We start from the raw sequence: 23,116 nt of genomic DNA on the forward strand, positions 1-23,116 counted from the left end.
AATAAATAAAATAAAATATTTGAGTGAAGTGTTTATCATTTCTTTCAGCAATGACTTAATCTATGGGTCCACATTTTGTTGTCTGTGTGTGGTAGACTGAATTATGGCCCCCCCAAAGATGTCCACATTCTAATCCCCAAAACTCGTGACTATTTTACCTTGACTGGCAAAATGAACTTTGCAGATGTGATTAAATTAAGGCTATTGAAACAGAGATTAACCTGGATTGTCTGGGCTCAACCGAATCATATGGGTATTTATAAGAAGGAGGTAAGACGGTCAGAGTCAGAGAAGGAGGTGTGACAATGGGAGTAAAGGTCAAAGCCATGTGAGAAACGGACCATGAGCCAAGGAATGCCTGCAACCTCCAGAAGCTAAAAAAGGCAAGGAAACTAAGGAATGCAACGTGCTAAACCAACCTTGGACTTCTGACTTCCAGAACTATAAAATAATAAATTTGTGTTGTTTTATGCTACTTAGTCTGTGGTCATTTGTTTCAGCAATACAAAAGGTATAAACTATATTAATCTGAGTACATATTAAATTATTGTTAGTACATTATACAATAATTTTTAAAGTGTTCATTGTGAAATAAACTTAGAAATAGACAAAAGTCCATATTATAGTGTTTCCATAACAATAACTAAACAATAATAATAATAATAACTAGAATTATTGAATTCTAAATAACTACTTACTGGTAGTGGCAACTGTAAATGAAGCTACAAATCCTCACAGTAAGCAATATATGTTGATCAACAATGAAAAATATATATTGATTCCCCTCCTGAATACCAGGCATTGCACTAGACACTGGGGAGATAGGAGTCAAGATAGAAATGGTCCCTTCCCTTGTGGAGGTGACAGTCTAGTAGGGGAAATAGGCACATCCATTTCTTTAGAGTCATGGTAGGGGGTATGAGAATATACCATGGGGACAGGGCCTAATCTAATCTAGGTAGGTGGTCAGGAAGGACTCATCTAGGAATGACGCTTCAGCTGAGACCTAAAAGATGACTTGGAATTGGCCAAGAGGGAAGTTGAGGGAGAAGAAAAGAATATCTCAGAAAGCTAAAACACCAAGTGCAAAAGCCCAAAGGCAGTAAAGAACTCAATGCATTCGAAGAACTAAAAAAGAAAAATGAAGATTTTTCCAATTCAAGATAGCTGAGATATTCTCTCAAAAATAACAAGATGGAAATGAAAAACCAGAACCACAGATTTCATCTTGATTGAACTGCGAGTCACCCCAAACCACAATGCATGAAAATAGAAAATGGATGGAGGATGGTAAAGAACTTAGCAGACCCAAGAAAGGTCAAGCCTAAGTGCTTGGAGAAGGAGAGACCAAGGAGAAGCAAGGCAGTTCACCCGTAGGGACCTTGGAAAGACTCAGGAATCAGAAGCAGATAAAGTGCAGAGGGAAGTTAGAGGCGTGGAGATGCGATCAGTGCAGTGCTGAAAGGGGAGATCTGTGTGAAAATCTGTGTATATAAGAGGTCAGTTTCCCTACCTCCACACCCCACCTGATATAATTTACCTCTATAGGAAATAGGAAATGTCACCTCTGGAGAAAGTAAACCAAAGGAGTTCCAGGTGTGGAGATCCCAGGCATAGATTAGAATGGGAATGAGACATCTTACTGAAAAGAGAGAAATTAAGTCTGAAACAGAAGGCGAGACACCCAGGCCTCTTCTCCTATACAGATACAGAACTTCACAGCCAGTTCTGCTCTCTAGCAGAAAATAAAGGATACTTCTCAGAGAAAAAATGAACTAAGCCAGAAAAGAGCCACAGATACTGACATTTAGGGATCCCCATAGGAAAAGCTTATAGTGAATCCCTTCAATTGACAAGATTCAAACTACACACTCAGAGCTTCCAATCAGCTCCAAAATATGAGTGGACAGGGGTGGCCAGTTAGCTCAGTTGGTTATAGTGCAGTGTTCATAACACCAAGGTTGCCAGTTCGATTCCCACATGAGCCAGTGAGCTGTGCCCTCCATAACTAGATTGAAAACAATGACTTGACTTGGAGCTGATGGGTCCTGGAAAAAACACACTGTTCCCCAGTAAAGTTTAAAATATATATATGAGTGAACAAAAACCACCAGATACCAGAGAAAACCTTCAACATGAAAAAATAAAAAAAACTCCAACATGTAAGAATCACAGGGAAAAAAGGAATCACAGGAAACAGAGACAATGCAGGGAGCTTAACAATACTTCAAAGAAATTATAGTATCATCAGAGAAATATTGAAACAAGAACAGGATGCTAAAAGAAGGAACAATCTGAGCAAGAAAGAATAGTTGGAAATTACGAAGAGTATAACATTAAAATTCAGTAAAAAATTATACACTGAAAGATGAAGACCAAAAAAATCCTCCAAAAGTAGAATAAAATTGGAATTGTTATAAGTCAGAAAAAGTCATGAAAACATTCTATAATATAACTGGTCTAACCTCTTTAAAAAACTAGTATTATAGGAGGATAAATAGTGGGTAGATGGGGAGACCTTTCTAAAATAAAAGAAGTTAAAAAGATAAAACAATCAAATGCAATATGTAAAATTTGGATCTGGTTTTTGTTTGTTTTGTTCTGTTTTTAAAGAAAAAAACTGCTATAAAAAAATTGGGGGCCGGCCGAGTGGTGTGTTGGTTAAGAGCTGGCTTGGGATGCCAGCTCCGTGCAGCAGGGCCCTGGTTCGGATCCCACATGAGGGCCAGTGACACTGCCCTCTACAGCTAAGATGGTGAACAACAGCTCAACCTGGAGCTGGGATGCTGTGAGTCGTTGGAGATGGTGTAGGCTGCAGCTTCTGCTGCAGTGGGCTGACATAAGCTACCGTGAGTGGCCAGCAGCCAGTGTGAGCTGCCAAGAGCCATTGTGAGCGGCTGTCTAGAGGCCAGTGACCCATCTGCCTCACCCAGGAAGAGCGCAATGATAATACCAACATGGGCCAGTGAGGCGACGTCCTCCACAACTAGACTGAAGAACCAAAGAACAGCAACTTGTCTCCTCCCCTTCCTCGATTCCCCTCTTTCAACACTGTTCCCCTCTCCCAATTCCCCAATAAAATATTTTTTTAAAAAATGGTATTGCTCATTCCCTGGTTTTGGCATCCCCTCCCCCTCAAAAGGAAATGGTATTAAGGAATTATTTTTACTTTTCCTAGGTGCAATAATACTATTATAGGCATACAGGAATGTCCTTATTTTTAGGGTTTGCATCTTGAAGTATTTTGGGGTGAAATGTCATGTTGTCTGCCACTTAGTTTCAAATAGTTCAACAAAATAGTTAAATAAATAAAGCAAACATGGGGAAATGAGCACAACTGTTTAATCTAAAATTAGTTGCTTTTTAATTATGTGTGACTCTTCTTTGACTTTTCAGTGGTTCTGGGTGGAAAAGTTTCACCACCCTTATTTTATACCTTTCTAAAAAGAAGAAATGTCCTGCAGTGACCTTCACATCTTGGAAATTCTGCTTCTTTGGACAGACAATATTTGCACATATAACCAAGGTCATCTTTAGGAAGCTTTTGAAACTCAGGCCAATTCCCACTTCCTGACCCACCTTCCTATATATATATTTCTATCCAGGTAGAATCAGATTACAATGAGCATTATGGGCAAAAGAGAAAATAAATCACAACCGTGGGCTGGTCTTTGATCCTCTTTGGACCTTAGATTCCTTCTTAACTAGTGAAAACCTGGCACTGACAATTCTGAAGGCCCTTTCCACCTTTGGCATTTCATAACTGACTCCTAAATATAATTTCTAAAGGGGAAACATAGCCCAAAGGGTGTTTTTCTCTCTATAGAATCCAAGAATTTTAAAGCTGAAATGGTTCCATGGAGCTCACCTAATGTGACCTGAAATGATATTATAACTTCATCTCTTTGAGCCTTGATTTCTATATCTGTAATATGGGACTAACAAGGCCTGTCTTGCCAAGCTGCTAGAAGAATTAGAACTAGTACCTGCATACTGTTGAAAACAAGACAATAGGCCTAAAATGGAGTCGCTTATGCTAAGCCCCATGTCAGCAAACTGCGGCTTAACTACAGCTTGGGCTCTCCCAGAAATAGAATCTTAAACCAGTCAAACAGAAATCACCTGATCAGCACTAGTCAGGTAATCTGCCTGATGGACCCCTGTCATCCCCTAAAGGAAAGTAACTTTGTAATAACCAACCCATTTTTTGGCCAGTATAACTTCCTTGTTCTCCTCCCTTCTGCCTGTAAAAGTCTTTCTTTCATTTCGTACAGCTTCTTGGAGCTCCTTTCTATCTGCTAGACTAGATGTGACCCTATTCAAATTGATTTTTACTCCAACTCTTAAAATTTTTCATATGCCTCAGTTTATCTTTTAACAGTACCATATGGAAGGCAGTCAACAAATGGCAGCAATCATTTGGTCCAAAACTCCTAATTTTCAGATGAAAAGAAATGAGACAGAGAGATCTCATTAATGACCGACCCAAAGGTGACCAGTCTGGTACCTGATATCAGATCTCCTTAATCCCTGTTCAGCCTTCTCGCACCTGACTCCTTCTCAAAGTCAATTTCTAAGTGTATGATTTCCAACCCAAGGTTGAACATCTACTAATTTTCAGCATCTTATGGGCCTACCTCCATTTACAGTAAATAAAAAGCAAGAGAGAACAACTGAAATTACTAAACTTAAGTGTAAGTGCTATAGAGATTTGGAGCAAGAAGAGGAGCTTTCTGCAATTGCTCTCTTCAACCTTGTTCAGATGTTGCTATCATATGATTAAAAATCGAGGTGGCTGGTAGCTCAGTTGGTTAGATTGCAGGCTCATAACACCAAGGTTGCCGGTTTGATCCCTGCATGGGCCACTCAGTTTTGCCCTCCACAACTGGATTGAAACAATTATTTGTTTTGGAACTGATGGGTCCTGGAAAAACACACTGTTCCCCAATTAAAAAAAAAATCAAAGAGCAGCTAAAGAAGAACTGAGTTAGTAAGTCCTTCCAGATCCAGCCTAGGAGTGTGTGTGTGTGTGTGTGTGTGTGTGTGTGTGTGTGAGTGTGTGTTTGGCAACCTTTTAAGAATAAGAATCTATGAGGGCAATTACTTACTATACCATTAAAAAATGTACAAAAAATTGGGACACTTTTGATAGAGAACTAAATGTCTCCTTAAGAAAAGATATCAGATATCAAATTCTCTTTAAAATAAGAACTCTGTTTTTATCAGTGATTATGCATAAAAGGAGAAAATATTAAAAATATTTTGCCACTGTAACATGTTTTTATTTTCATTCAAACTGCATAATAAATGTTAAAGAAACCAGTATATTTTAATATACAATTTATGGTTGAAATTAAGGAGGGCAATTTTATCTCACAAAAAAGTCTTTGGGTGCTCCTTTTAAAGATAATATTGGTTTGGATGGAGTGTGTGCATAACGTTACTACTAATAGTAACTTAAATTTCTCTAGTGTTTTGAGGTTTTGAAATACTTTTACATACATTTTGATTATGTTCTCTTCTTCATAACAATCACGTGGCAAAGATAGGTCAGTTATCATCTTACACAGTAGGAAACCCAAGCTCACGCGTGACTTGCTCAGTCAGTAAGTGGTGGAATGGCCTCAAACTGAGGTCATCTGACTCTTCTCCAATTTTTTTTCACTACATCATCCTGCCTTATGAATCCGATATCACTTCATGATTTTATATTTCCTTTCCATATACCTTGTATATTTACAAACACTGACTTATTTCCACATAGGCATCAAATAAGGAAGGAAAATACATTGGGTTCTTGGTAAATCAGAAGGAGAAATCTTTCTGAATTTGCCTAGGTCCCATTATTTACCTTGTGGTTTATCTGTTTCTTTTTCATTTTAAAATTTCTCAGCGAGTACAGGGAAGGGGCCAAGATACATCTTTGGTAAATGGATGTTGCCTTTTCTCAATTATTGAAAGTTTGGGGAAAGGAGGAGGTGTGATCTGAGCAAGGTAAAAGAACCGGAAAGACAGTTTGGGGAATATAATCAATTATATCATAAAGATTTTATAGGGTGTCAGATGGGCACATGTCTTATTATGGAGACCACTTCATAGACTGTGTAGATACCTGACCACTGACTGTACACCTGAAGCTGAAGCTGAATAATATTGAATGTCAACTATTATATAATTTTATATATATATATATATGTATATAGTCATGGGATATGGAGTACAGCATAGGGAATAGAGTCAAAGGAATTGTAATAGATACATATGATGCCAGAGGGACAATAGATTGGGGGGTGGGGGTTATCACTTTGTGAGGGGTGAAATGTCTAACTATTACATTGTTTTGTACAACTGAAACTAATAATTAAAAAAAAAATAAAAAAAGAACCTGGGGTTTTTCTGTGGTGGCTCAGTGGGTGACCGAGTCTATTTCCTAAGCTTAAAGTTCATTGGTTCAAATCCTAGTTTGAATAACATATTTTAGGGCTTGTCTGTTTGTTTTCTTTTCAAATGCAGTTTATTTAAAACTCATATAAGGTTAAAAAAAAACAACTTCCCAGCATTCTCAGTACTGGGTTCAAGAATGAGACGTGTGTGCACACACAGAGGCAATGTGAGCTGGCAGAGCTGTGGCATGGGATTGGAAGGTCAGAGTCTGTTTGTAAACTGGTAACAGGAGTAATGAGAGATAAACATATTATCAGTTTACACCCACGCAGCCTCTGGAGCTCAGGGAAACATGCGTCTACGTTTTCTGATTCCCCCATTCTGACTCCCCATGGGACTTCTATTTACACAGGTTTATTTGATTCTTGAATCTCAAGTTCAGCATTCTATGTACTTTTTTTTCATTCTATGTACTTTTAAAAAGTCATGCACTACTGAGACATTATTCTGGCATGTAGGTAGGGGAAAGTGGGGGGAGCTCATGCCTTCATCATTATTTCAATGGGAAATGTTTATAGATTACTCTCCTGACCATTACTGGAATTTAACCATTAAACATCAAGGAATTGTTCTAGTCTCCTTATCTTTTCATTATTTCATTTTACCTTTTCTCTAACACTCAAAATACACTCTACTACCTACTTACCCATTACCTTCTAAAAAGTCAGAATATCTAAATAAAATTCCAAAATTGTATTACAATGTGGAATATCTTTCAAAGGATATTTTAAGCATTTATTTTTCTTTTTAGAGTAATTGAAACTTAACATTGTCCCAGGAAACCAAATGGATACATTTGCAAGTAGCTCCTCCTGGAGAAAATATATTTCAGCTCTTAGGTCTTTTTATCATAAAATAAAACACAGAAACAGAAGACAGCACCAAGGAAATGTTTGCCTTAAGGAACTTTTCTAAGGCAAACACCCTTGTAATCACCATCAATCCAGTCAAGAAACAGAACTTGACTTAGAAACCCCTTCCATGTGTTCCTTCTCAATCACAACCATTTCCCTGCCTCTACCACCTAATAAATAACATTATCCTAACTTTTATAGTAATCCCTTTCACTTCCCTTTTCCTTTAATGGTTTTACCACCCATGTGTTAGCCCCTAGACACACATATATACACACACTTAAAAAAATTTTTTTTTATATATCTTTAAAAAAATTTTTTTTTAACTTTACAATTTATCTCTTGAAGCACAGAGGCCATTTGACCTGAAGAGACTCCCATTGTCAGGACTTTGTAAATTGCGTGATCATGGCACAGCTCAGCATGTTCCTGTTCACTGCTTCCCATAAATTGGCCGCTGGATCTCAAGTCTAGATCAGATTTAGGTTTGATTCCTTTAGCTGCATTTTAGGGGGTGGTGTGATCTTCCCTCAAGAGGCGCATAATGTCTAGTTCTCTCTCTTTTTATGATCTTTGGAGATGTTGATGTATAATGCCTAATTCACAGGAGGTTGTAAAATTGGGATATTCTATCATTTCTTTTTTACTTAATAGTGGAATTTTTTTTTTTTTAGCTGAGCCATCCTGCCACCTGTTGGCAGCTCAGCGGCTGCTCAGCTTGGGCCGGGACTCGAACCGCACGCTGTTGCTCAGAGCTCAAACTCTTGAGCGAGCTCTTAACCAACTGAGCCACTTGGCCGGCCCAATAGTGGAATACTTTTATGTAGGTTCACTTTCCCTTATCTCTTAATTGGTTACCCAAATAACCAAACTTAACTTTTTAAAGTGCCTTTAGAGGGGAGATCCTGCCATCATCATCCATGTAGTTCTCCTGGGGTCCCATACCTTTGGACTGTGGCTACTTGTTTATTGAATTTGCAGATGATACAGTCTCTATAAATGAGACTAAAAGGCACACTGAAGTTGTATGTAAAACAGATGTATATTAATAAAGATTTAATGGCAAATTCTAGCCACTAAGAAACTTAAAATTCTTGATTCTCTGGTTGATGATGGATTCAAGGTCAAATCTTTGTTTCCTGCTGGTCGTAAGCCTATGTGACTGTCATGAAGGGATTGTTAACAAAGGTGAACTGATGGAAGTGAAGTAAAAAAGAATCTAGTGAATTTATTTTGAGTCAATATGCAGGGTTCTGGCTTCTGTCTAGAAAGTCAGAAATTAAATAATTACTTACATCTATATTTGAGCACAATTGGGACTTCAAATGAAAGTGATAATTCTTTCAAAAAGTCTCATTTGGTATGTCTGCTGTGATCTAGAGATCATTCAACTAAATCATTTAGTTAAAAAAAATTATGAATGTAATTACTTTGAGCTCAAAAATCCTGGGATTTTGGTTTCTTTTTATATTTACTACCGTACATAGGAGGTAGTATGCAGAAAGGATAGTTTCTTACATGATAATGGATAATAGCTATTACTTTAAAAATATTTTCATTCTAGTCAACCTTATAAATGAGTTGTTTGGTGTTAACAGGTGAAGGCATTTAAGGAGCATCTGGAAGTGCTCGGGGGTTCACCAGGAAGAAACTATAGGTAGAAGTGCCATACCTCAGTGGATGTTCAGCAAGAATTTCGGGGTCAGGTGATCTGAGTTCTCAGTTCATCAGCACCACTCAGTAGTTTAATGATCTTACTTATGTCTCACTTTATTCATTTGTAAATCTGAGTAATAAAATCTCTTTCCCAGAGTTGTTGATAAATTTAAGTGATATAAATTGGGGAAAGTGCTTTGTAATATTTATTGTTAATAGATGTTATATTTGAGGAGACTTAAATAACAGTTAATGAAATGAACTGTATTGCCTTTTGAATTGGCCATCATGAAAACTGGAAATTCCAAGTCTGCCAATTTGACATTAGAAAGGGTTTCAGCTTCAGATATAAACACATCTGAGAGATTCAGGTTTTGGAGATGCACTAAAGTAGAAATAAAATTATAAGAATCAGCATACACCTGAGCTTTCTGTGAATATACATTTCATACTCCATCTCCTTGATGTCTATTAAAAAAAAAGTACCAGGTCTGATATGCTATTCATTCATTATATAAAATTATAGACAAAAATAGAACCACTTAGTCTTAACTATTAATTGAAAGATACAGCAGTTAGTCTGATTCTCCAACCTTTGGGCCAGATTTTTGTATATTACAAATCTGAAGAGAGAAACCTTTCCAGAAAGGAAGAATTTGTTTCAAGAATTGTCTTGCAGGAACATTAGGAAGGTTTTTCTTTTTTTCTTTTGACTTTAAGGGCATAACATTGTATTTTATAGAAATGGAAATAGAGGCATTCGTTTGAACAATCTTACTTTGGTTATAAAGTTTGGATCCTATAACACTCACATAGTTTATTTCTAATACTGAACACTGTGCTAGAGACAATGCTATGTGTTCACCAAATCATTTTTCACGATCCTTTTAGCCAGGCACACAGGAAGTTATACCTCCCAGCCCTCTAGGTCAGTCAGGTTGAGCCATGTGACTAGTTCAGGCCAATGAAATGTCAGCAATGAAATGTCCGGATGAGGCAAAGAAAAGCCTTGTTCGATTCTCCAATCTAGCTTTCCTGCCATCCCTGATGTGGAACCTAGAGTTGTGTTGACAGAGCCAGAGATGGAAGCAGCTGGGACTGCTGAGTCACCACAAGGAGGTAAGCTGCCCTGTAGAGCCACCTGTCCTTCAGGTGGCTAGAACAGCATCATAACTTAGCCCATCCTGATAGAAACAGTACTGGATGCTTTACAATCATTATAAGTGAAGAGAAAGAGTAGAAATGGGGAATGAACTCTAGACCTCCAAGATCAAATTGTAATGAAAAAATTTATAGTTTCAGTTTTTAAAATTAATGTTGTTGACCCTGAAAACGCAATTTTGCTATATAGTGCAAGTATCCAGCAACCGTTTGCAACCTATTGGAATGAGAATCAAATTATTTTCTCATATTCCTAACATTTCAACTCTAATCCTAATCCTTAGCCCCAAATTAGTTTTTAGAAACTTTTGTGATGAAAAAGTTGACTCAAAATTTAAGAAACCATGCTACTATTAATTTATATGCTTTTCAACATTTAAAAAAGAACAATTTGCATAATCAGTGTAACGTTTTAATTATATAACTGTTAAAAGTACAAAAGCCACTAGGAATCATGATAGTAAGGATTGATGCTATTTCTTTCCTTCTATGTTTTCTAGCATTCGTTTTACAGGACCGTACCTAGATGTTTTTTTGAATGTTGAAATATTTTCCTTGTAATACAGCAGGTTTTCCAATTATTTGCTTGTGGTTGATTTAAAATTTGTAATTCAACTTTGTTATAGCATGTATTTTAATTAAACCCCAGGTTTGAAAAATATGTGGGGTTCCCCCCCCCCCTTTTTTTGGTCAGAATGCACACCCAGGATCGGGCTGCCAAGCAAAACGTGTTTAAGGAACTTCATTCTTACTACCTCCTTCCCCCAAATGTATGGAAAGATCGGGGCTCCACAATTTTCTATATGCACTAATTGTCCTGGGGTTGTGTGAGCTTATTTTACAATTCAGAAAACCACTAACTTTTCCGTTTTATACCCTTAATAATTGAAAGAGGGTATCCGCAGCTCAGAAATCGAATCTACCCTGGCGGTGCAGGCGTGAGACCGTCCTGCGGACCAGTGGGGCGTGTCGGGAAGGAAAGGGGACACCCACCAGCGTGTGGCCGAGGGCGGCGGGCAGGGAGCCCGGCCTTCCCGGCGTGCCCCGCGCGCCGAGGGGACTCTTAATGTGAAGCACCGGGTGATTCAGCCGCGTGGCCGCGCCGGCCAGGGCGGGGGGCGCGCGCCGCTGCTGAAAGGCAGGTCCCGGCGGCGTCCTCTCGAATCGCCCAGTAGGTGCGCCTCCCGGGCGGATTCGGGCCCCGAGGGCCAGAGCGCGGCGGGGAGCGGCAGGTAAGTGGCGACGGGCACGGCCACGAGACTTGACTTTGTGTGTGGGGGCGGTGGGGACGTCACCTCAGGACGGACGCCCGCTGGGTCCGACCCCCAATGGAAAGGCCGCGGGAGTAAAATCATCGCGAGGAAAAATGTCGGCAGAGAGGTTCCGGGCGCCTGTTTTCGGGCTGGGGATAAGGTCTGAAGATCCGGGGAAGGTGGTGACCTATATGAAAATCGTAAACACAGTCGTGGGGACAGCTGAAGTACAACTTGACTGTTTTCTGCAGGCCTTTGGTGTTTTTATCCCGCCAGAAGAGACGACGAGAAGTCCGGAGTGTTTATTGATAAAACATTGGCAGGCGCGTTTTCTTTTCTGGCAATTAATTGAACTCATTAAAAATTATGTAGTTGGTCGGGCTTCCTCTCAAACTCTGAAGCAGAGAGTGCATTTTGCTCGCTCTTTTTACCCCTGTTTCCAAGTCTTCCTTCTCTGCCACCCACAAATAACAAGCTTTCATCAGTGGCTCAGGGTGAAAAAGAGCTGGGGCGAGCCTCAAACCGGTAATTTTCTTTTAAATAAAATCTTACTTTTTATAGCAAGACAGTGTCTTCAGGTTTACAAGCCTAGCTCTGCACTATGAAAAAAAAACAAAACCCTTTTCTGTTTTGGAGTTTGTGATTCTTTCTGCAAATTCCCGGGTTGAACCGATTTACTTATAAACCAGCGAACAAGCTAATAAGATAAACAAGGCTGTGGAGGAACTGTTTTACCAGGTTGTGAAAATGCATTTTCCAGGCCCTTTAATTGTGCCCATGGTAGTTGTTAAAACAACTCGCTGCAGCGGTTACCTGAGAAAGTGAGGTGTTTGGGTTGGTTTTTTTTTTAATGTCCCCCAAAACCGTAGTAATACCAGTGGAATATGATGAATCCAGTGTCAGAGAATTTCACCCTCAACTCCCCTCCCTCAAATTCTGGGACAGTAGTTCCCAGAACAAACCTAAATTTGTTCCTTAAAAATGACAGTACCACGACCAGAGATTTGCTCTAGAGAGAGTATGCATTTTAAGCTAGCACCCTCTCCCGTTCTTTGTTACTGGTGATCCAGGGACCACACTTTGAGAAACGCCACCATAGGACTGGCCTGAGAAATTTTAGGACTGCCCTACTCCCTTATTTATTTCTCTGTTGATTTACTCTCCCCTGCCCCCTGACCAGGCTCCGGAAGGGAGCTTCAGAAAAGATAGGGTTTTGTTGGACTCTGACACCAGGGTAGGAGATGACTTTCATACGTATTATGAAATTGCCTTGGTGGTTTAGAGATAGCCAGTGCCTAATAATCTACACTTTTTCCTTCTGGGGGCTGCTTTAAGAATCCTCAGACCAGCAATGCCATTAGGCCGCGTTTTCCCCCTTGCAGCTAACTCAGCCTCATTCCCTTAGAACCAGGGCAGCCGGAGCCATGTAATTCCCATGGCCTTGAGCTCTCCGATTTCCTGGTATGTAGCAGTACCGGTAGCACTTACGAGGGCTTTCAGTTCAGCTAAACAATTCATTTATCAAATACCCCAGTAATGCCAATTTTGTACAAAGCACTGTATTAGGCCATTTGGGTAACAACATGGCAAAGATGGCACAGTTACATTGCTTCCTCAAGGCAGAAGTGAGGGCTGGATAACCTCTGCTGCCAAAAGCTTTTTCTATTTCTTAGTCCCTCTTCAAAGAGATGTGTTAGGAATGCGGTTAGATTTAGGCTATGTGTTTTTCAGACTTTTTTTCTGTCTTTGGTATCATTTTGGTGTCTGCTTTCTCTTATTAATTGATCTTTTTCTATTGGTTCACAAAATATCACATCTTTCCTTCTATAGTGCTGGACTTCCTGATTATTGTGTCTTCCTCTGCCCCTGAATCTGAACATGCCTGCTCCTCCTCGGCTAACTGGAGTAAAAAGTTTAGGTAAATTGTTGGAATGTTGAATGCTTTCTAGTTGGAAGAGACCCAGAGTCGTGGAAAAACGAGGCTTAGAGATGTAAGGAAACCTATTACAAATTTATCTGGTGCAATTCTCTCGTCTTTCAGATAGAGAATCTTGAGAGATGAGATGGCAGAGTGAAGACTCCTGGCTTCTAGCCTAGTGTTCTTCCCACTAAATCATCTCAAGAAAAATGTTTCAAAAGTGGAAAAGGTCCAGAGAAATTCAGTTATAAGGAGATAAAGAAAATCGAGAGACTTTCACATGACTGCAAAAGCAGTAGTATCTGGAAAATTGGAGATTGATGGAGAATGTGATCTAACCATAGAAATGAACAGTGGGAATACCAAAATAAGGAACTCTGAAGCTTGAAATAAGTAGTAAATGGACAAATAAGAGCAATTAGGTAGATATCTTGTAATCCCAGGAGATGTTATGAACTCAATATTTTTTTAAAAGATTCAGTAAAGGTTAAGTTAAGTACACTGGTGAATTTTTATTAAATGTTAGATGTTTGAGCAATGTCCAGAATCTCAGGAAGTTGTCACATAACTATACTATACTGTTGTTACCAAAGTTACTAGGTATCTCTGTGGGAGACAGAATATGACTGATGTAACTACTAATATGCTTTAGTATATTCTAATGGGAAATGAGATTATTGGAATAGTATATGCATTTCTGGTATAGTAGGAAGGAAAGATATATGGATGAAAGAAGAGAACCTTTTGATATTTTTTCTTGGAGTCCCCAAATTAGACATTGTGGAATTGTTCTTGTATATTCATGAAAATAGAATTAGAAATACCATAGTAAGGGCTTAACAATTCATTCCAGACACTGTACTAAATGCTTTTATGCCCATTGTCTCATTTTATAGCAAAGGAATCTAAGACACAAAGAGCTTAAGCTTGCCTAAAGTCATACACCTAGTAAGTGGCAGAGCCAGTGTTCAAACTTAAATCCGGGTGACTCCAAAGCGATTAAGATTTATGCTCAATAGTGCCCTCATTATACAGTTGACCCTTGAACAACACTGGTTTGAACTGCGCGCTTCCACTTATACAGGATTTTTTTTCAAATGACCATACTTCAGTTGACCCTCACAGTTCAAACCCATGTTATTCAAGGGTCAACTGTGCAGTTGGGAATCTGCGTGTGCAGTAGGCTTATGTGGAGCTTGGACTGCATGGAGAGGTCAAACACCTCTAACCCCACGTTGTTCCAGGGTAACTGTACTTTGTTGGATAGTGTAAGAATTTGGGCTTGGAGCCAGTCTTTCCTGGGTAGCTCCTTCATTTACTAGCTTGGATAAAGTATTCGTCAGTTTCTATGGCCCTGAAATAGTGATTGTAATAGTACCTACCTCAGAAAGTTACTAGGACTGAGTTAATTCATGTAAAGTGCTTAGAATTGTTCCTGAGACATTTTAGGTTTTCAGCAAATGCTGGCTGTTACTTGTTTTTTAAAATATTATACCTTAATTTATTTCAAGAGACTATTTTCTTTAGATTGCCCTTTCCATTGTTGAAATTTTAAGGCTTTGTGATAAGTATAGATATAAAGTAAATTCTCTGTTGTTACTAAAACAGGGGGAACCTTACTAAAATTTTGGAAAGCACTGGGGTGTAGTGGAAAAATCTGTGACCTTTCCACATAAGACTCCTTTCCATGTGTTTGTCCTAAACCTTTTTGGTGGGAGAGAATGAAATTTAATTTTTGCAGTTGTTATCTGTGTATTAGTTTGCTAGGGCTGCCAAGTGCCCTAGGAAACTACTACACAGATACAACTGCAAGAATTTGTTTTCCAACAATCCTGGCGGCTGGAAGTCTGAGATCAAATGTTGGCCGGGTTGGTTTCTTCTGAGGCCACTCTCCTTGGCTTGTAGATAGCTGCCTTCTCCTCCCAGTGTCTTCACATGGTCTTCCTTCTGTGCCTGTCTGTGTCCTCATCTCTTAAAAGGACACCAGTCATATTGGATAGGGCTTACCCTAATGACTTTATTTCAATTAATTATCTCTTTAAATCCCTTTTTCCAAACTGTCACATTCTGAGGATTTAGGACTTCAACTATGAATTTTGAGAACACAATTTAGCTCATAACAGTCTATTTTGGGAATTACATGCCATGTAATCCGAGTGCTCCCATGCCCTCATTGTTAAGCACCCTGTGCCCTGGGGCTCAAGCAGCATCCTTTATCCTGAGCCTGCCTACCTGTCCTACCTTCTACCTATTACTTAGGAGCATACTTGCTGTTGAGTATCCTAAGAAACACATGCCTCTGTATTAAGTCATTGCTTTGGATTTAAAGCTATCAAGATTATCCTGTTATTCTATTGAATAGTCTGCTTGAGAAACTATGTCATATATTTAAAGTAAATTCCTAATTTGTCTGGTAAGCATATTTCCTCTTTAACTAGATAGGAAAATGTCAAAATCTCTTAAGTAGTAATTAATATATTGTTTTATTTTTAAACTTTTAAAATTTTCTCCAAACTGTTCAAAGCTTTTTTTTTTTTAATTCCATTATTTTCTTGAAGAGTCCCCTGTGTTTAGAGATACATTTTCATTTTTTCTCATTTTAAAAGTAATAACACATTCATTTTAGAGACTTTGGAATATTTACATGATGAATATATCACATGATGAGCCTACAGTTAAGGGAGAATAATTATTAATATTTCTATATTTTTCTATGAGTATATTTGTTTCAACCTGCCTTTTTAAAACCTAATATATCAGTACTCTTTCATGCTATTTTAGTTATTCTGAAACATTTTTTTAAGTCTTAATGTAGTGAATTATGCTAATTGATTTTAGAGTGTTAAGCTAGTCCTTGTCATAATGTATTATCCTTTTTTATGTATCTGGATTTGATTTTTTAATGATTTGTTTAGGATTTTTATGCTTATGTTCATGAGAGAAAGTGGCCTATATTCCTTTTTGATAATGTTCTTATCAAGTTTTGGGTCCATGTTATGCTGGCCTCACAGAACAAATTGGAAAATAGTCCCTTTTTTTCTATTCTCTGGAAGAGTTTGTGTAAGTAAGATTGATGTAATTTCTTTTTTAAAGGTATGAAAGAATTTGCTAGTCAGACCATTTGATCCTGGAGTTTTGTTTTTTGTTTTTTTATGGGAAGGTTTTAATTATGGATTATGGTTCTGTGTGTGTGTGTGTGTGTGTGTGTGTGTGTGTGTGTGATGTAATATATCATCTATCTGTGTATAAATATACATATATATAGTAAGATATTTATTGCAGGGAGTTGGCTTACACAATTATGGGACTGGACTAGGCCATCAGGAAGAGCAGGCTAGAACTGTTGGGCAGGAGTTCAAGCTGCAGTTCACAGTCAAACTTTTTCTTCCTCGGAGAAACTTCAGCTCTGTTCTTAAAGGCTTTCAATTATTGGATCAGTCCCACCCAGATTATCTAGGTTAATCTTCCTTAAAGTGATTATAGACTTTAATCTCATCTACCAACACCTAGATTAGTGTTTGATTAGATAATAGGACTGTAGGCTCCCCAAGATGACTATAAAACTGACTATCACACCTTTTGTCCAGGAAATGACTACCTCACTAGTTGTCTGATACCTTCAAACAGATTTTTTTTTTTTCTGTTTTACCCAGCTATTCCGAAGGATGTGTTATTCCAGGGGATAGGACTAAAACCAGTGCACGGAAGTAGGTCCTGGTGGGAACAGGGAGGAAAGCAAACTTCAACAGGAGGAAAAAAAAATATTTTTCCCCCAAGGATTTCTGTCTAACGGTTGAGTGAGATAAGCAATAGACTCTTTATTTTTGGATCATTTTAGGTAGACAGGACTGAACTATTAGAAGTGATTTTATAGTCCTAGATGGAAAGTGATTGAGATTCCAGATTTTTTGAGATTCATGACTGGTAAAATTGTGGGAGAAAATTGGGAGCCCATCATAAGGTTGTCGGCACTTTAGGACATTTAAAAAAAGCTGGGCATAATTTTCTGTCATCATCATTTCATAAAAGAAAAGACATATTTAATATTAAAAAAGAAATCAAGATATAATTTAGGTACAAAGGACAGTCCTTCCCAAGAAAGCATTACACTAACATATACCATAATTTTTCAGTTCACGTTTTAATATTTTTTAAATCAGGAAGTATTTTAAAATCATTTATGTATTTAATCTGATAATGCTTTTTACCCCCTAAAAACCTGTTATTAGATTAATGATGTCTTAGTCAATGTCAAGTGTCATAGAACTGGGGGAAGGAAGGAGGGGGGAGATAGAATCATCTGCATTGTCCTCATGTTTACTAAGAATCAGTGAAAACTTCTGACACTTAATTGCTACCTGTCCTTGAACCATCTTCAGACACAGTGATTTGGATTGTCTTCAGAATTTTTAACATGTACTGATCCATGGGTCTGTCCCCTAAGACCTTCAGATATTTTCTTGGCTGTACAAACACTTAGCTCTTTCCTATAAAATGGCCTACTGTATTGACTTCGCATTGATCCTTGTTTATTCATGCAGTAACATTGACTTTGGGAATCGTGTGGATGTAGATACAAAAGAAAGAAGATGGCATTATAAACAGCAGTTGCATTCAGTGGTGGCAGCTCAGCCAGTGTGTGGTCCCCTCAGCACCTACTAGTTGGAAGGAATGCTCTGCTCCCTCCACCACTTCATGTCCAAGTGTTTACAACACTTGGCTTATACTTTAAAATTAAGGGTCACGGTGATTAAAAACAACATGGTCACGACATTCAGGGCTGAGGCAGCATAGGATTAGTCTTGGAACAAGAAAGTGAGTAGCAGTGTTATGCCCTTATCCTCAGCAAGTGCATGCATGGCAGATCCCAGCAGCCACCTAAGATGGTCTTTCTCCGGTGCTCAGTGGGGGACACCCTTACATTTAAAAAAATTTTAATTGCACTACTTTGCACTGTTTCCTAAATATATTATTGCTAATAGCATATCCTTTGGCTATATTTCTTGGAAGTTTGCCATTAAGTAACCTTTAACAGCTTGTGTATTTCTTCCTTTGGAGGGTTTTAGGTATTAGCAAGCAGAGAGTGTCCCAGAAATTAGGGACCTCACCCCAGAGATTTATCATTCATTGACTGGCTTTTTCTTAGTAGCCATGAGCTTTGCCAGGTCTGTTATGTGCCTTGGATTGTTCCTAGCCTAAAGGTGTTATTAGAATGACCATAACTAGTTGGATCCAATCAAGAGATTGAAGCACCCTGTGTGGAAATTTCAGAATTTCATTACCCAATTTTTAGGAACTAAAGTTGAAAGTTACAGAAGAACTGAATGAGATCTTAATTTGAACTCAGATTGTAAAATCAACCCCCATCTGGAGGCCATTGATTTGGAGGTCCTCTAATAACAACTAAACAGAAAAGGTGCTAGGTGTGCCCATTGTCAGCACAGAAAGGTTGTATGTCCTGACCTCAGATCTTGGGCTTGGAATCATATCGTCAAAACTGTGAAACTTACATAGAAATCATGAAGTAAATCAAACCTAACGGAAGATGTAACACAGCATAATGGTAATATACATAAATGTTAACAGTATAGATTCTGAAACCAAAAGTCTGGGTTTGAAGCCTAGCTCCACTATGTATTAGCTATGTGACTGTGGGAACTTTCTTTAACCTTTTTCTTCCTCAGTTTCCTCATCTGTAAAATGGGGGGAATAATAGTACCTACTTCATAAAGTTTTTTGAGTATTAAATAACATTTACAAAGTACTTAGAACAATATATAGCACATGATATGTGTTAAATCAATACAGTAAATCTATCTGGACTTAAGATGTAATGTTTGTGGTAATTTGACATATTTGAAGAATCTCAGCAGATTAATTTATGATTCTAATCTAAAATGTGTTCTTGAGCAATTGAGTTTAGGTTTAATAATTAGTTTGTGGATGTAAGAAAACTTTACTAAGTTTGAAAAGAGTTGCAATATTTAAGAACTTCTTGAGACATACTAGATTAATAAGTTTAAATATTTAGGATTTACTAGTTTGAGTACTTAAAGATTTGCTTGTAGGCCATTAAAGTGCTAAAACGAGGAAAGAGATTAAGATTATAAGTATAGTTTAAAATGTTTGATGGAAATACCAAATTTAAAATAGTGGTTATAGGGGATCAACTACATTGTCATGTTTTATATTTTAAACCAAGTGGTAAGTACAAGAATTTTTATTATATTGTCCTTTAAATCTTTGTTTATAGTACAGTATAGTGCTTCAGTCTAGTTGTGGAGGACGTTGCTTCACTGGCCCAAGTTGGCACCATCATTGCGCTCTTCCCGGGTGAGGCAGATCAGTCGCCGGCTTCTGGACAGCCGCTCACTGCGGCTGCTGGCCGCTCACACTGGCTGCTGGCCGCTCACACTGGCTGCTGGCTACACACGGTAGCCCATGGCAACCCACTGCCACAGGGGCTGCAGCCTACGCCGTCACCGGCGACTCTGGGCAGCCCAGCTCCAGGTCGAGCTGTTGTTCAGCATCTTAGCTGTAGAGGGCAGTGTCACTGGCCCTCATATGTGGGATCCGAACCGGGGCCCTCTGGCGTCCCAAGCTAGTTCTTAACCATCGCGCCACTTGGCCATCCCACTACTATTGTGCTTTTATCTGCCAGCCTGTTAGCCCAGCCTCAGCAGTTAAAGAGGAGAAGGAAGGAAAAGGGAGTGGAATTGAGGGCCTTTCCATGGAATGGGAATGCCCTCTTCCCTCCTGCATTTTTCTTATTATGACTTTCTCCTCAGGTGGAAAAGAGGAACAGAAGTGGTTCTGACAATAGACATTTTTGAACTTTATGACTTGCTCAACCTGTGTAGTTTTGCCTTAAATTCTATTTTGTAGGCTATTAATATAGCTAAACCAACTCTCTTTTGGGTGGTTGCCTGTTTTTCCATCCATTGCCCATTTTTCTATTGGGTTAGTTTCATGGCATTTTCATAAGCCCTCATTGAATATTTTGATAATAACTCTTTGTAGTCTGTTGCAAATACAATTTTTTTAGTCTATTTATAGGATCCCTTGCCATGCAAAAGTTTAAATTTTTTTTGTAGTCAGATTTGTCTTTTTTGTTTAGTTTTTGGGTTTTTAGTCTTGATTTTTTTTAAAGCCTCCCTACCCCAAGGTTGTAATCTCCTAGAATATTCTTCAGAAAGAATGTTGTTGTGATTCAGTCTGTCATCCATGAAATGAAAGGTTATGTTAGATGAGTTGTTCCCAAACATAGCCAGTCCATAGGATCACCTGAAGAGCTTGTTAAAAATTCACATTCTCAGATCCCACCCATTTTTTAACAAGTTCTTCTAGGTGATTCTGATTATCAGATAGACTTGAGAACCACTGGACAATATAATTAGTAAAGTCTCTTCTGCTTCTAAAATATTATTTTCTGTATTATGTAACTCTTATGCTTAGTATTATCTCAACAACTATTGGGTTGTCGGAAAAGTCATGATGCATGTTTGCGACAGATGGTACTAGTTCATTTTTGGAAGTACTAGAGTCATTCACATCTATGTTGTTGCTCTGTCATTTGACAGCTGACAGTTCTAGCTTCATTCTAAAAAAAAATTGAGCAATTTGGTTGAGTTTCGGAGATTTTTACAACGCATTGAAGATGGAAGACCAAACTGCATTTTTGCCATATTTTACTCTTTTACTTCCATAAAGGGAAGAATGTGCGCCAGGCTTGTGAAAAGTTGCATTAAGTTTACAGTGACAGTGCTCTACAAGAATGTCAGTGCCAACAATTTTTCACGAAATTCCGTGCTGGTAATTTTGATCTCAACGATGCTCCTCGGTCAGGGAGACCCACTGAGGTTGATGACGACAAAGTAAAGGCATTGATCGAGTCAAACCCACATTACACAACACGAGAGATTGCAGAAACATTGAACATCCATCATTCAAGCGTTCACGACCACTTGAAAAAGCTGGGATACGTAAGCAAGCTCGATATATATACATGAACTCAAAGAAGTTCATTTGATGGCGCGTATAAACATCTGCGATATGCTCATTAAACATGAGGAAAACGATCCTTTTTTGAAGCGACTGAAACTGGTGATGAGAAGTGGATTGTTTACAACAATGTGGTGCACAAATGGTCTTGGTCCCGATGTGATGATTTGCCTCAAAGGACATCGAAAGCAGACATTCATCAGAGGAAGGTTATGCTTTCAGTGTGGTGGGATTTTAAAGGTGTTGTGTTTTTCGAGCTCCTACAAAGGAACCAAAAAATCAGTTTGGTTGGCAATTGGACAGTTTGAACGAATCCATCATCCAGAAACGTCCAGAGCTTGTTAATTATAAAGGAGTTGTGTTCCATTGCAACAACGCGAGACTACACACAAGTTTGATCACCCGTCAAAAATTATTGGAGCTTGGATGGGATGTGTTGCCACATCTACCATACTCGCCTGACCTTATGCCGTCTGACTTCCACTTGTTTTGTTCTCTTCAAAACTCCTTGCGTGGTATAACATTCAATTCAGATGAGTCTGTAAATCAGCACTTTGTTTAGTTTTTCGCAAATAAAGACAGGCCCTTCTATGAACGAGGAATTATGAAGCTCACTGAAAGATGGCAAAAGGTTATCGAACAAAACGGGCAATATATCATTGNAATAAAGACAGGCCCTTCTATGAACGAGGAATTATGAAGCTCACTGAAAGATGGCAAAAGGTTATCGAACAAAACGGGCAATATATCATTGATTGATCTTTGTTCTTTATATAAATAAATGATCTTTGAAAAACATAGACAAAATACATCATGACTTTTACGACAACCCAATAAATAGATTGTAAGCTCTTTGAATGTAGGCAGGTACTACCTTCTTGCTGTAACCCATTGAGATCCTATTACTTCACACCTAAACAATTTCAATAACCTCTTAACTCATCTGGTTCATCTGTGGCTGTATTTATCTTAAAGCAACATTTTGAACATCACACTTTTCTGTGTAAAAACTTTGGCTACAAGACAAAATCCTAACTATTTTACTGTATAATTCAAGGCTTCCATAAGCTGGCTCCAACTTGTTTTTCAACTTTATCTTCCCCAGAACTGTTGTATACAGCCATCTAAGTTGTGCACTGCACAGCTCCTTAGACGACAGTATGCCTGGGCTTCCCTGGAGTTGTATGATATGATGGTAACCCTGATTTCTCCCATACGTTTGCATTAATCCTTCACTGTAGCCTGATTGGTCTCCCTGCCCCATCATATAGCAGTAAAACTTTGTCTACTCTTACTTTCCTGCCTGTTAAATGCCGTTTAGCTTGTCCAGAATGCCCTTTTCTCTTTCCTCTATCAAAGTTCTACCTACTAACATCTACAGAGAAGAGTATTAAAAAGTCATTAAAAATAATGAAAATTTCTGATCACTCTATGGAGTGACTTCCAGGATATATTGTGAAGTAAAAATAGCAAAGTACAAGACTGGATATGGTATTCCATCTTTTGTAGAAGAAGAAAGGAATTAAGAATTTATATGTATACATACATATTATGCTTCTAAAAAGAGAAACATGAAGCATAAACAGAAATTAATAAAACTGGTTATCTGTAGGGGTAGATGGGAAAACATTGGAAGGAAAAGGGAAGGGAGAGACACTTCTGGATGTTACTTTTTTATAACACTAACTTTGGAACCATGTACATCTTTTGCATATTCAAAAAATAAACTTAAAGGCCGGCCGAGTGGCGCGATGGTTAAGAACTCGCTTGGGATGCCAGAGGGCCCCGGTTCGGATCCCACATATGAGGGCCAGTGACACTGCCCTCCG

General features: G+C 38.5%; 2 protein-coding genes across 6 annotated transcripts in view; one reads left to right on the forward strand and one right to left on the reverse strand.

Moving 5' to 3' along the window:
• Positions 1 to 4,167, reverse strand: part of PXT1 (peroxisomal testis enriched protein 1) — a 36,717-nt gene extending 32,550 nt beyond the window's left edge. The window contains exon 1 of the mRNA XM_019667445.1: positions 4,123 to 4,167. Coding sequence (XP_019522990.1) covers positions 4,123 to 4,167 — 45 coding nt within the window. The remainder of the gene's footprint in view (positions 1 to 4,122) is intronic.
• A 5,801-nt stretch (positions 4,168 to 9,968) lies between these two features.
• Positions 9,969 to 23,116, forward strand: part of KCTD20 (potassium channel tetramerization domain containing 20) — a 40,843-nt gene continuing 27,695 nt past the window's right edge. For 2 of the 5 annotated variants that reach the window (XM_019667480.1, XM_019667481.1), the window contains exon 1: positions 9,969 to 10,073. The gene's annotated coding sequence lies outside the window, so the exon portion shown is untranslated. Of the gene's footprint in view, positions 10,074 to 11,194; positions 11,348 to 13,198; positions 13,287 to 23,116 lie in introns of those variants that run through there. The other 3 variants (XM_019667479.1, XM_019667477.1, XM_019667482.1) reach the window with 2 other exon arrangements.

Source organism: Hipposideros armiger, unplaced genomic scaffold (assembly GCF_001890085.2).
Source record: "Hipposideros armiger isolate ML-2016 unplaced genomic scaffold, ASM189008v1 scaffold_497, whole genome shotgun sequence".
Classification (NCBI taxonomy): Eukaryota; Metazoa; Chordata; class Mammalia; order Chiroptera; family Hipposideridae; genus Hipposideros; species Hipposideros armiger.